General features: G+C 40.6%; 1 protein-coding gene across 3 annotated transcripts; it reads right to left on the bottom strand.

Annotated features, from left to right (window-relative positions):
* Positions 1-7,183: 7,183 nt before the first annotated feature.
* On the bottom strand, positions 7,184-14,554 carry LOC145443635 (GATOR1 complex protein NPRL2-like). Of its 3 annotated transcripts, none has more exons than XM_080321569.1 (9): positions 14,407-14,554; positions 14,218-14,315; positions 12,401-12,618; positions 10,774-10,970; positions 10,361-10,533; positions 9,399-9,572; positions 7,823-7,913; positions 7,591-7,756; positions 7,184-7,371 (listed from the first exon to the last, which is right to left on the bottom strand). In XM_080321569.1, the coding sequence occupies exons 1-8, from the start codon at positions 14,503-14,505 to the stop codon at positions 7,631-7,633; spliced, it is 1,176 nt and encodes a 391-aa protein (XP_080177695.1). In that variant the 5' UTR covers positions 14,506-14,554; the 3' UTR covers positions 7,184-7,371; positions 7,591-7,630. The 3 variants fall into 3 exon arrangements, with proteins under 3 accessions (XP_080177695.1, XP_080177694.1, XP_080177696.1); XM_080321568.1 differs by having other exon boundaries at positions 7,630-7,756; XM_080321570.1 differs by having other exon boundaries at positions 7,630-7,756; positions 7,823-7,910.
* Position 14,555: the final 1 nt, after the last annotated feature.

Raw genomic sequence — 14,555 nt, 5'->3', positions numbered from 1 at the left:
AGAAAATTTCAAGATTAAATAAAATCTCTCGAAAATTCGGGAGTGAATTCGTAATTGCAATTTGCATGTCTATGGTCGCCAACACATACTAATTGAATTAGGCGTCGAAGGCCGCACAAATTCCCTTATACGGCCGCATGCGGCCGTACGGGCTGTCCACCCTTGATCTAATAGCATACATGTGGTATATATCTTCCGCCAATTTTGAATCCGCATTCCAGTTCTTTAGTCTTTTACATTGCTGTCAAACTTCCCCAAACTTGTTTGAAAATAACAAAAAAACATTGAAACGGACATCAATTAATTTCAAGGTAGGTTGCACTGAGACTAATCCTGATGCTAGTAGCGACTGCAGAGAGCACGGCGTCGTTCTGTCCTGCCATGCTAAATTTGATCAGTTTTGGAAATGAATTAAATTGTGTTGATTTATAGCCAAATTGAGGGCGAAACCGGGCAACCTATATTGCATCTAAGTATGTCTTAGGCAGTGCAGTTCGGTATCAACAACAGCCATCTAGCGCACAGAGATTTCGGCTACTGCCAAAGCTATAAGTAATTATTGACTTGCACGTAGGAATTTCTCTAAATCTTCAAAGAATATCAGAAATTTGCTCAAATGAAGTTGAAGTCATCCTATACTACGTTGAGCGCGACTGCTGGAGTTTGAGTTTGGCAAGCTTTCTAGAATACGAATTAAGTTCAATCTTTAATAATCGTCTCTTCAGAATGTTTGTGAAATACATGTTTAGTCACAATTTATACAGACATTGACAAAATTGACAAAAATTTCTCGCGCCCCCCCTGAGAGCCTCCCGCGCCCCCCCCCCAGGTTGAGAACCCCTGGTTTAGAGAGAGAGTCTTTATTTTAATCCGACTAAAATACATAACAAACGGCAGTGATGGTGGTACAGAAAATATGCATGCACAGTATTCGGTATTAGATAGGAATGATCGATAAGACCGTGAAGGTCATCTGATCACACCAGAAGAGCCAAGTGTAGGGTAGAGTGGGGCAACGCGCCAACCCTAAGCGGGAAACGTCATAATATCCACCAAACTAGTCGAAACGGATTGAATTTCGGAATTTGAGCGCAAGATATCGTCCCCATTCTACTAATATCGTCTCGAAAGTCCAAGTAAAAATTATCATATGTAAAATTATCATTTATATCTATGTCCATCAATTTGACCTTTTGCTACATGGGTGGGGCAAAACGCACCCATTGGCTTTTTACCCCGTTATACCTTACTGAATACCGCATGCCACCCAGTAAACGATGAATATTTAATCGCTATACAGACCTATACATGCTTCTCCACCTCATCATCGCGTACCGGATCTTTTGAAAACAAATTTCATCTAGAAATGCCAACTGATTATGATAAGTCATAAACAAAGTCGGAAGTTCTTGAAATGTATCTTTCTTAGTCAGAGGGATAGCCTATATTAACCAGTTGAATCGTTATTTTGATAGAAATGGGGTTTCTCGAGAAGACGTCATTGATGAACCCATATAAACGGCAACTGAATCCATATTTACTATACTTTGAAGGGTGGGGCGTTTTACCCCTGGGGTGAGGTAGGCGTTTTAGCCTCGAAGTCGCCTTTGTTTGTGGATCAGCTACCAGGTGGTTATTGTGTAAATTCGCCTTTGGACTGTGGCTTAAATCCAAGTACGCGTAGTGAAATCATAAATAGGACCGGCAAGCTCTCTGTAGTATCCGTTAATTGCCCTATAATAGATTTAAAAAAACCTACTTGATCACCACTTATCGTTACACTAACACTGTTGCCCAACCTCGCCCAGACATTGCTTCATTCATCATTTGCTACCATCGTTTAATTTTTCTTCCATTTTATTTTTTTTAACTACTGTAACATTTTTTACAGCCAAACTGTTTAGAGTCAAGTGTAGGCTACCTGTTTGATGCTGGTGTGATTAGACTAGATGATTATCGATCATTCCTATTTAATACCGGATACTGTGCATGCATATTTTCTGTACAACCACCACTGCCGTGTGCTATGTATTTTGGTTTGATGAAAATAAAGACTCTCTCTCTCTCTCATGACATTTCACTTCGTTGTAAAAGACTCTCTTTTGGTAAGAATATGTCTAAAAGTCATAAATTCTCATAAAATGTTACAAATATTCATTCGGGCGTCGAAAATCAAAGTGACAGTTTTGTTTGACCATTAGGCAACATTTGCGATACTGTAACGCATTCAACGCGCGCTTTGTTCTGTTATATTGATGGTGGGCGTCTTACCTCGCCTGGGCGTTTTACCCCACTCTACCCTTGTTTGATGCTGGTGTGATCAGACTAGATGACCTTCACGGTCTTATCGATCATTCTGTACCACCATCACTGCCGTGTGTTATGTATTTTGGTTGGATGAAAATACAGACTCTCTCTCTCTCTCTTTGTGCCTAATGGTGCCTAGAGTGAAACAGCAACATCGCTGCCGGATGGTTATAGTTATAGGGTTACTATACCATACGTTCTCCTTTAGGAGGATTTTGTCCTCATTTATCAGGTTTTTGTAAATGTCCTCCGAGGACGCCAAAATGTTCTCCTTTTTGGTAATTCCTCCTCATTTACGGCATTGATTCGAGTAAAAATGGGCATAAATGACGCCTAACAGGAAATTTGTGGTCCTAACGTAAGTGACGACCTTTTTTAGTGTAGGACTACGTAGTGCTCACCTTTACAAACCCACTTGTACAATTTAAATCGAATACGAACATAGTTTATGCGTTTATATTCTCGCGGATACGTAGATGGGTACAGTGTACTCTCGGCTACCATATCTATTTGTTTCAACTTATTCGATCCTCTATTTTGGCTATTTGATTCTAGATAAATGGCCAATTAATCTGTATTTCATACAGTTAGCAAAATGCAGGCTAATGACTTTGTATCATCACTTATACTTCGAAAATTAAATTTGACTTGAATCGTGACTCGACTCGAGTCAACTTCGAAAATCGATTGACTGGACTAGTCGAGTCAAAATGTGCAACGTCTCGAAGGTATAGTGACTTGATCGCAACACTGATTACATTGGCTCAAGCCAATGTGTGGCTCAAGCCAATGTGATGTATGTCAACTTCCAAGTCGGCCTACTGGTACTAGTAGTGATAGCCGATGTCACATTGTTTGATCTTATTGCTCTTCCTGGTGTCATTGTTTGGGGCTTCTGCGATCTTTTCATTCTCTTCCAATGTTTTCACGCACTGAGAGGCGTACAATATTGCTTATCCATTGCGACTGGATTGAATCTTGATCACCCTGCCCAGGACTAACTCAGGTGTATGAGTATGTGTAACCTTTTTGAGAAGCGTAGGATCCCTCTCGGGGGCACATGATTTCCTTTCAAGTATTATCACTTAGACGACTGGTCTTTGCACATTTGACCTGTACGCCACACTACGCCATTCTGCCGACGGGCAGCCTATGTATCTCAGCACCAATCAAGCAATGCCTGACTCTAGAGCAGTGTCTCCCAAACTTTTTTGAGCTACCGCCCCCCTGGACAACGAATGAAGTGCCACCGCCCTCCGACACCCCCTCACCACGCCTGATCATAAAGCGAAATTTGTTCTGCATTTAATACAGCTAATAATTAGACGAATGAAGCTGGTGTATCATTATCATCATTCTCGTCATATTGGGTTTGACTTTTGATAGGAACAATATCAGTCTAAAATCTAAAGTGTTCACTTCATGTAGGCCTACTGGCAAGTCGGTTTCTGATGTGAGTCAGGGACTTGGTCACGGCGCTGAGAATACGTTCTATCAAATATGAGCGGGGAAGGGCAACGACGAAAAAGTCAACACGACTCTGTGAGAGTGTTTATTTTTTTATTCAATTGTGTATCCAGAATAACCAATCAACCAAAAGTTCAATATCTCCAATCAATCGAACTCAAACTTGTTCTACAGTACAGTTAGGGTTACCATATTTTGGGAATCTGTACAGTGGAAGCTTTTTCAAAATTTTCAGACTTACAATGCAGAAGTAAAATTCGAAAAAAATGATAAATTTTTTCCGAGTTAGTGGCTGGTTGACAAAATAAAATCATTTTTTTCTTGTCCAGGTCCCAAAAAATCCACCAGACCGTTACTCGAGCGCTGATTTCCTATATCTCAGTCCAATTTCCACGTACATTTAACCAAAATTTTCAAAAAATAGGACAAATTCTCAAAAAAGAGGACGAATCCTCCTAAAATAAGACCATAACCCTAACTACAATGTAATCAGCTGCTCAAGCATTTCATGCCTGGAAACTACACAGAATTTGATTATTCGGTGAAGAATTCATAATTGGAATATATCCTGGAACCAAATCACCATCCTAGTGTAATTTTGTGAGATGATTGATTCATGTTTCTCCATCAAAATCAGGTATTCGAGCTGGACCGGTAGCTTAAAGCATGCTTGAGAATTGGAACAGTTGTTGTGTCGCAAAATTTCGGTGAATTATCACTGACTTGTCAGCGAATACGGACAGTGCTATGTTCACCTTTATCATTACTACGAACGGATAGATTCCAACCTAAAATCTTGAGAAATACGACCGTCAAGTATAGGAGCGACGTTGTTTCTCGCAACCAGAACGCCGTGTGGAATGCCACGGTGACAGCGCTGTGAAAAATCCACGATCGTTTGAAACAGATAATAAAATCACGCAAGACAGTTTCTCATAAAAAGCCATCACATCTTGCAGTGAGCAATAACTGCTCAAATATACTTCGTAGTTCTCACAGCAGCACACAATGAACCACGCCTTTCGGGGATGCTGTCGACTGCGAAATTAGTCTATTGATGAGCAGGAATAACATTTGTCAAGTAACAATGGACTGTTCCGGTACAGCTCAATAAATAGACCGACGACCCTAAATTGCCCTTACTGAATCTATTTTGCATTTTTACTGCGAATCTATCTGCTTTAATAATCAATCGTTTCAACACTATATGCAGCAGTTGCCTTCTAAACCTACACCGCACGTATTTGCTCTCAGCGGCCCCCTACCGCCCAATTTTCTAGCCAGCGCCCCCCAATCGCCCATGTCATTGCCAGCGCCCCCTTCACGCTCGCGAACGCCCACAGGGGGGCGCTGGCGCCCACTTTGGGAACTACTGCTCTAGAGTCTAGACCAGCGGTTCTCAACCGGGGGTCCGCGAAGCAATTTCAGGGGGTCCGCGAGACCTCTAAATTTTTTAAATAGTTGATAACCTAATTTTTATTTTATTTTTTAATTTGAGAAAGCATGAGCAGTTTCGCACCACAACTGCTAAAACCTCACGAATCATATCATCATAATAATCGTCTGACATGAACTATCGTAGTGTGGAAATTCATTTTCATTGCCAATTTTCCTATAACCTGCTGATACAAGCATAACACTGTTTAGATACGTTTGATTGGGGTTTTTGGATAAAATAAAAATATGGAGAAAGTAACGTCACTCAGGTGACTTCGTAATGTCTGCAAAACCTTCTCGATTTGAAGTTGTCAGTCTCATCAAATTAGTGAACAGTCATTTGAAATGAAAATTTCCGAAGTATTTCAGTATTTTTTCCCAATGTAGGGATTGGAACCTCGCCACGAAATCCGTTTTATCCTGAGATATACATAACCACTATTTGAACAGCTTATTGGAGGTACAGAACTTAAAATACAATTGAATAGTATACCCATGTTGAAATGAACCGTCATAAATCGGACAATGATATACCTACTTTTAAAGCTCGGCTATCAGATTTGGCGCATTCTTATTGCGGATGCCCTAACGACAAAGCTGATTTTTGACGACAAACAAAGAGTGTTTCGTTGCTATCAAAGTGTTACGCTCCAATCCTGAAATTCATATCACCAGTGATATTGGTATGCATTCCTGCCTTGTTAATGTTCAATTGTTCATGGTCGAAAATGTTTGCTCGTAAATATATACGTAAACCCGAACAGAACAAATCGTTTCATGACAGTCTTTCGCAGGTTGGAAAACTTGGGTCCATTCTTTGCTCATCAAATATATCTATACTTTTACATTTGGATTTTACTTTGACGGTAGAAACTCTTTGCTGCCAGATCAAAATGCCGTCGCGGGCCGAATCCGGCCCGCGGTCCGTATGTTGTCTGTCCCTGCGCTAGATGCTGAGCGTGATATGTTCATAAAATATATGTTTCCTCATTTTGGTGCCATGAATGTTGCGCGTTCACACCAATAGTATCGTCGGAAGCGAAGCGTCATGCGTTAATATTGCATTAGCCTCAATCCATCTTTGCGGAAATGGTTTTCGGCACTCCTCGTTCATATCAAAACGAAGACGCGGATTTTCAAGACACGACCCCGTACTCCAAGAAATACAGCAGCAAAATTTGCTTTGACATAATAAAAGTCTAACAATCACAACATAAATAGGATGATGTTATTTTCAGGAAAAATCATTAGTTTGCTGTTTATCACAAGCCTAAAGTTCATATTTGCACAAAACTGATGAAGGTTGCACCATAATAGAGCTAAAATTGAACTAAAACTTTAGGGGGTCCGCAAGGGTCCGTGACGGTCAAAAGGGGTCCGCGAAGTCAAAAAGGTCGAGAACCACTGGTCTAGACTAATCAGTTTAAAGTGGACTACATAACCTCGAAAATCACTAATATCATAAACAGGCTATGTTAGCATGCATGACTCAGCTAATAAATGAAGTAAAAACTACTCTCCACACAGCGAGATCATAAAAGAAGTCAACTAGGCAATATCGAAGTACTTTTAATCAGATGCAAAGACGCATTGCATAGCACAGAAGTTATAGAGATCTGTCATGGTGTTCTTCGTTGCACCACAAGGTCTTAAAAGTTACTGATAAATATGAAGTCACAAAGAAATCTACATAGAGACACTTTTTCAAAATTTTCAGACTTACAGTAGTGGAGTAATATCGGGAAATATTTTCCAACTTTGTGGCTGGTTGACTAAACAAAAAGGTCAGCTCTCCTGCTCGCAGTCGAATTTAAACCTATATTTAACCACAATTTCCAAAAAAGAGGACAAATTCTCGAAAAGTGGACATTTGCGTGTCCTCCGAGGACAATTTCAAAAAAGTCAAAAAAGAGGACGTATGGTAACCCTAGCATAGCAAGTCGGCCACAGTAACATACAATAACCAAATGCACAATTTGCACCGATTATAGTGAAGCATTTGGACATCAAAAATCAACAGTCATACATAAAATCTTGCAGTGTATGTATCGCCATCAACATGGCATGCTCCTTGATCGACTCCACACTTGCTGGAATGGCACTCATACCAGCATATGACGTAAGGTGCACTATCCAAAGCTCCTTATCATGTTGTCGTCGCTACTGAAAACAAGGTCGAAAATCACAATTAATTCACTATTAAATGCCATGGTCAAGAGGCATGCTCTTAACACTCAATTAGGCCACAACAATATTTTGAATCGTCACAGCTTGTTCAAAGCTCTCTTACTCCAGTTGAAATCAACTAAAACGACAGGCTAGTCTAGATTAACCAATGGTTCCACGATAGATAAATATATAGAGACATAAATAGGCTACATTTGAAAAGTGGCATTTCCTGCCTTGATGCCAACACACATCACTTCCGACATAAACATATCTGTGGGTTCTGTTCCAGTCTGGACATCAGTTCCTTGAAACTCAGTCCGGTCTCGCAGCAGATTTGATCGGTGCTGTACATCCCGGTGCAAAACCTATAGAGCTCCTGAGTAGAAAATATAGGCGACGATACCTTTCGCGTTCAAATGTACTCCGAACAATACGCACTCACGTCGTCCGAGCAGTCCATTCGGCGATTCAACAGCGGGTAAATATGTATCCTGCGTATCAACTTGTGAATCAGTCCAAACTGGATCAGCCTTCTGCGAAATATAATCAAAATATGTAGTAAGACAGATTGAAATTCGAATATCAGGTGCAGTGAAAAATTGAGAACCTTCATCATTTGATTATAGTATAAGCTTGGACTCAAGTAGGCTACTCGACAGGGGTGGTCAAAGTAGTAAGCGTCGCTATTCAAGTAGAAGTAGAAGTAATGCCGAAAATTTCCACTCAATTGCAAGCGGAAGTAGCAATTTCCAGGACAAAAAACTGGAAAAACTACTTCGAGTGAGATAGTCCTCAATAAAAAAGTGTCAAAAAGTAGACTTGGTAGAGGTGCCGCATACTCTTGCAGCTAACTGCAGATGACTGCATTCGAAATTACATCGAAAAAAGACCGCTAACACAAAAAAACACAAGAACAATCTTCGAAAATATATTCAGTTACCAAGATACAGAACAATTGCAGGATGGTTCTTCCAACAATTTCACTCATAATATCGATGTAAACATATCCCAAACAACTTTCTAGGCCTACTGCTTCAAATTTAAACTGCCAGCTAGTAATTTTGCCTAAAAACTGTGAGGTGGAAGCGTAAGCTGTCAAAACATAGTCACTCGTTGACTCATAAAAGTAGTGCAAGCAGGCGAACCCTACTAAATCACCCCGAAAAAAAGAGTTAAGTCGTTACTGCCACTGACCACATTTGGTATATAATATTTTTCGTTGATGAAAAAATCTTGGCGCGCAGGGCATATATTTTTGTTATGTGATAAAATTCAACTCTCACAGCACGACTCAAACTTAATACAATGGATACCCAAACAGAACGGTGCTCAAACTATCGACATGTGATGCAAGACCGTTACAGTAAAATATTTCAATTTTCATCTACAGTCGTGAAATTTCTATCATGGCTAAGCCTACGCATATGTTACCTAGGACGATGAGCACAACGGGTCAAGTCAAGTATCAATTTTAATGAATTAAGTCGAATTGAGTTTTCCTCCATGCCAATAAGGAGTAATAACGATCACAAGTGGGAACCTCTGAGCTTCAACGGACTACTGTGCCCAAAGCCCTAGTTATAACCTAAACACTTCATACAATACAATTCTATTGATACATCTGCATCGTTTTTGTGACTGAATTCGTCCAAACCAATGTGGCATTTCTCGATACTATGGCTAGAGCAGTGGTTCCCAACCGGATGAGGGGGGGGGAGGCGTGAAAGCATCTGAAGGGGGTGCGAAGAAGCGATCAACTGAAAAATTTTTGATTTACCTCCGATTCACGCGTGCTTCTCTATAATATAGACCGATTTTCATATTTTTTAATTCTCTCATCAACAGTCATAACCTTCCATGCCATCAAACAATCTGTTGAGGTTGCTAGCATCCCAGTTGGATTTTGTGATATGATAAGGGGGGCGCGAAATTTTTCACTATAATAAAGGGGGCCGTCTCTAAAAAAAGGTTGGGCACCACCGGGCTAGACTAAAGCCACCCGCAGCGCAGCTGGTTACCTTTCGTTAATCTGTCCCAGTTCCTTTTGCAGTCGATAACACAACGACTCCACAGTAACGCCCGGCGTCAGTCCGCAGAATATCTTCAAAATCACATGCAAACTCGGACTCTTATACCCAGGCCTTGTCACGTATTTGATACATTGATCTTGTAGGAATTTGTCTTTCATGAATCTGCCAGAAGATCGCTGATAATAATCAAATCGGACTCGTTGAAATACAAAAAAGATGAACGGCAGAGGTTATCGATGTGGCTCTGTCAACGGGCCAGCGTAAAATTGTGCTAGCAATCAGAGGTGGTCCTTAACGAAGTACTTCTATGCTTTCACAGAATTCAAGTAGGTATTGCGTGATTGCAGTACTACATATTCAAGAGGTTATGTTTGTAGACTATTTCCCCTTCTGCTTTAGTTTTCGGCAGAACTACTTATTTGTAACACTAACACTTCGTATGTTGGAAAGTAGTATTTACATAAATATTTGGCATAATTACCCATGTATCACAGGAACTAAACATTATTTTTGAGCATTGCGCCAATTTATTAAGTCATTACGCATCCATCAAAAACTGAACCCTGCAAATTCAAAATACACAAGCTCAGATTAACTGCTGAAAGTTTGCATCGACTCGACCAAGTCTAGTTCTGGAAACTACTCAACAAATTTTCAAACTGTATTCTCCACATTCACTTGAAATAGTTTTGAAATGTCTTGAAAATGGCTATTTCTTGTAATCTAGTAAAAATTCACGGTGTTACGACTACTTCTACTTGAGAAGGTACGAGGTTGAATCTGACCAACTGTGCTGGAAATACACAAATGCTAGCAATTATCTTGATAAAGACATTACCATTACCGGAATCCTAAAATAAATATTGCAGTCCACCAAAATAATACCTCAGATGTATACGAGCGATGGTGGTTAAAGCTCGTTCACTCACTGGTTGATAGACTCGGCTTACTTTGGTAAATTAGGTGTCGTTGTGTAGGTGTTAGAATATTGGAAGATGGATATCAATTCGACGACGCCATAAAACACCAGATCTCGAATGCAGAGTCTTGTCAGGCCCGGATCGACGTCAGCGAATGCTGCGATTTTTTGCACGTGCCGAAATCCGTCAATGTAAGGGAGAATCTGAAAGGTAGCGGATTTTAGCCGATATTCCTACGCTACTTTTGTTTCTACAGTCAAGTCGAAAGGTATGGTGTTCTATTTCGTTATTTCATGGGACGAGGTGCACCTGTTTCAGCCATGGAGGGGATAGCATAGATTGCAGGGCAGTAGGTTAAAGTTTTGTTCATCGTGGTCGATATCACAAGCATAGTATTGATCAGTTAATGGCATGTATATTCGGAACCCCATGTTTATTCTCACCCTTTCCGCAGTCAAATCGATGTTGTCAGTGGCTATGTCGTCAACTGATACCATCAGGATTGGCACGTCATGGTTTTTGACGTCTGGGGGCGTCGTAGTAGGAGGGAACACCTTCAAATACAATGTTGTAGTGACATCGACTTGAACCGAGCAACAGCCGTTCTTGTTCAATTCCAGGAACATCGATTTCAAGATGTCTGCAAAACGTTGAAACGTTTCATGAGTCAATCAAGTATGGCATTCCCTTATCACCGGTTCATCATTTCAAAACACCATGAGGATTACAATACATTGAAAAGAAGAGTCTGATGGCATAGTCAATTAATCACAAACTCACACCTTGACCTACACATACACATACACATACAACAACGAAATGGAAGAACGTGTTGAAAGGAATGCACACTTAATTGGAAACAGCCTACCGGTACATAGCAAATTTGAATGCAAAAAAGCTAATAGCGTTTTGAATACCGATAGATGTAATTTAGTAAACTTTTCTATGATTGTGATGATTTCAGTGCTAAAGGTAACATAAAACCTATAGATAGAGTGAATGAGAGTAATTTATTCACTATACACTTCTATACTTGTAAGGCGGTAGCATTGTGACGTGGGAGATAGCGTAGTGGTGGCGATAAGCAACCGCCGCCAGGGTTTGAATCAGTGGAGGTTGATCTGGGCTCATCTTTCCTCTCGGCGGTATTCTTACGCCAACAAAAAGCCCATAAAAAGACCCAATGAAAGAGCGCACTCACAAGGAATGGAAAGAGCCACGGAATATAGACTGACATCGATAAAAAACTGTGACATCCAGCACTAGGCCGAGGTGGATGCCAGTTGGAGATACCGCAACTGGTCATTCGGCATCCTTCCATCTGTTCATTACCCCGCATTGCACATTGTGTGTGTCTTGTTCAGATGAAAATATAATCTGACAACTATTGATCACACTTTTATTATTGGGATAAGTCAAAAGTGGATGGCGAACTCAGAAAATAAATTACGTTCCAAATTTCTGAATCAGTTGAAAATTTGGTTATTTTTCCCCTAATTATAGGACATTGGACACGCTTTTGACCTTGAACCGATATTTTGCAATTGAGAATAAAATGGACATATATTTGGCGTACGGACCGGAAAGTTGACGATAGGGTTACGGTAACCCTATCGTCAACTTTCCGGTTACCATAATGTCGTCCTTTTCAGGAAATCGACAATGTCCTCCGATAACACCTAAATTTCCACCTTTTTGGGAATTCGTCCTCCTTCATCGCTTTGAGAGCAAGGCTAGGCTAATGGACAGGCACAACTAAAAAACGGCATAAATGACGTGACTTCTACGTAGCGGATGTTCGGGGATGTCTTTTGGTAGTAGGACTGGAAAAATGACCTATTTTTAGTTAACAACACAGCCGTAAAAAGCTGGTCATTCGGGAGTCGAGTCGCAAAAACGTCTTTTTTTAGTCAACACAGCATAACTTCCCGTAAAAGTTCTAGAATCGGCAGTTTTCTACTTTGGTAATCCAACTTTCCGGAACCCAAAATGTGGCAACCCTAGTTAACTATGACCGGCGGTTTAGAACCAATGCGCTGGTACAAAATTCGAGATAAATCGAACGGTTACCGGGGATAAGTATTTTAGTGTCAGGCTGCGAAACAAACAATCTCGACTTCTCCAGCTCTGTCATATATTTCGAGAGATGCCGGATCATCGGAATGCACGGCGAGCTTTTGTGTTTGCAGTCCAAAACGAGTCCGAAGTTGAAAATGTAATTGTTCCTGCGGTAGTGAGCGCCTTCTATGCAGACGGCGCATCCGATCACCTTTTTCTCGCCGGTGTTTCTAAAATGAAGCGAGATATCTACTTGGCCAAGCGAGAGTTGGAATCTGGGTCAAGTACAGACTGCAATTTATCTTTTAACACGAGTTTAGCTCTACTAGGGGAACAAGATTTGCCATAATACAGGGTTGTAATGACTCGAGTCGCTTTTTCAAATGCGTGAAATGATTCGACTCGAGTCAATTCCGACTAGGATAGCCAAGACAGACATTTCATTGTAACTTCGAAGAATAGTAAAGTCATCACATCATTGGTATTTCATCTGTGAGTCCTGATACTTGGAAATTAGGGCTAGAAACTGGTAGGACTGAGGACAATTACGATATTATGAATGCGAGTCATTCTACATCACTCGAGCATAGTGGATTGAGTTCAAAACTGAACAGTGAACACGATGACTTGAACTCGGACTCGAGTCACAACACCATGACTCGGACTCGACCCTTTACTCACTGACTTGGACTTGACTCGGTGGGGACTTGAAAATGACTCAACTTGACTCGGAGTCAAAACTATAGAAATGAAATTGACTTGTGATGTGACTCGTGCCCCTGTGACTTGGTTAAAACCCTGTCATAACATAACGCAGTGGCGCATGAAGAGTTTTGAGGTTGAGACTCTTCCCCGTTTAAACCCCGTTCTTGTGAAATGACCATTCTATTTCCAAATATTTCTTAGCTCATTTGCAATTCAGGGATTGGTATTATCAGTGTTGCCAATTGGAGGAAAACAAATACTAGACTGTGACTCTACTGCCGATATTCGACTCGGTCAAGTAGGCCAGAGGTGGTTAAAGTAGTCAATATTGCTACCAAAGTAGAAGTAGTAACACCAATGTTAAATTTAACTTGAATATAGTAGAAGTATACATTTTCAACTTTCAAGCCACGAAGAAACTACCTCTAGTACAATTTTGGAAAAGTAAATTTGGTCGAGCTGTTGCATACCGTACTGTTAGCAGTAAATCGTATGTGGACTGCGTTTGAAACAGTAAGATGCATCTTTGCAACGCAAGATGACCGATGACTCCATAAATAGCGGAATTTTCGAAAATGTATTCTGCTACCACGATACAGGGGCTGATTTCGGTTGCACGACATAGGCGCATGCGACACAATGAGAAACGATAGTTGAACATGGGACACTTACGCATGCGTCACTTCGTCATGTGACTCCATACCCCAAAACTAACCCTTGCCACAAACATGACCCTGAAATTAACCAAAATATATATCCTAGCCTAGCCATAACCCTAATCCAACCCTGAATCACACCCTAATTCCCCTCTAACCCGTAATTTAACCCACATGCTCATATGTCCACGGTCTCCCAGTTAATATGATTACACCTACAAACCAATCCCAAAACTAATTTCTACTAAACAGTTGACAAGTACAAAAACAGCCCCTTTGGTAAGTGACTAAGTCAGCAAAGCTCTTAATAAAGCACTATAAAATTAAAGTACTTTGTTACTGAACATCTCGGGCCACACTGACTTGCTGTGGAATAGAAACCCCTAAATGAGAAAAATCAGAATGACAGAGAAGAAAACGAATGCATTTCCAACACACTTGGTGTACTGTACTTTGTAGGCTACTCACACAGTTGTCAATTTCTCACGCAACTCCGGTTTTGGAATTACATTATTGACTACTTGATCGAAGAGCCCATTCTGATGCTGGAAATAGCCTTCTGGGTACTGCAATACAAATTTCCGTGTCTAGTATAAGGAAATGTTATGAATCGTAGGCGTAGCATAATAATAATAGTAATGCAATAAAGTTTTGCACCTCATAAGTAATCTTTGGTCCTTTGTCAGGATCAAACTCGCTGAAGAACATGCATTCGATTGGATGCCGCCTTATGTAAGATTCCAGTGAGCTGTTCATTATGCTAACTATTGTGCACCACAGACTATTAAGTTAAATTAGGTTTATTC

The sequence above is a fragment of the Botryllus schlosseri genome, chromosome 7, assembly GCF_051294905.1.
Source record: "Botryllus schlosseri isolate E-star chromosome 7, Bs_hap1, whole genome shotgun sequence".
In the NCBI taxonomy this organism is placed as follows: domain Eukaryota; kingdom Metazoa; phylum Chordata; class Ascidiacea; order Stolidobranchia; family Styelidae; genus Botryllus; species Botryllus schlosseri.
Note: the sequence above shows the minus strand (reverse complement) of the source record. Positions and strands in the feature narration are given on the sequence as shown.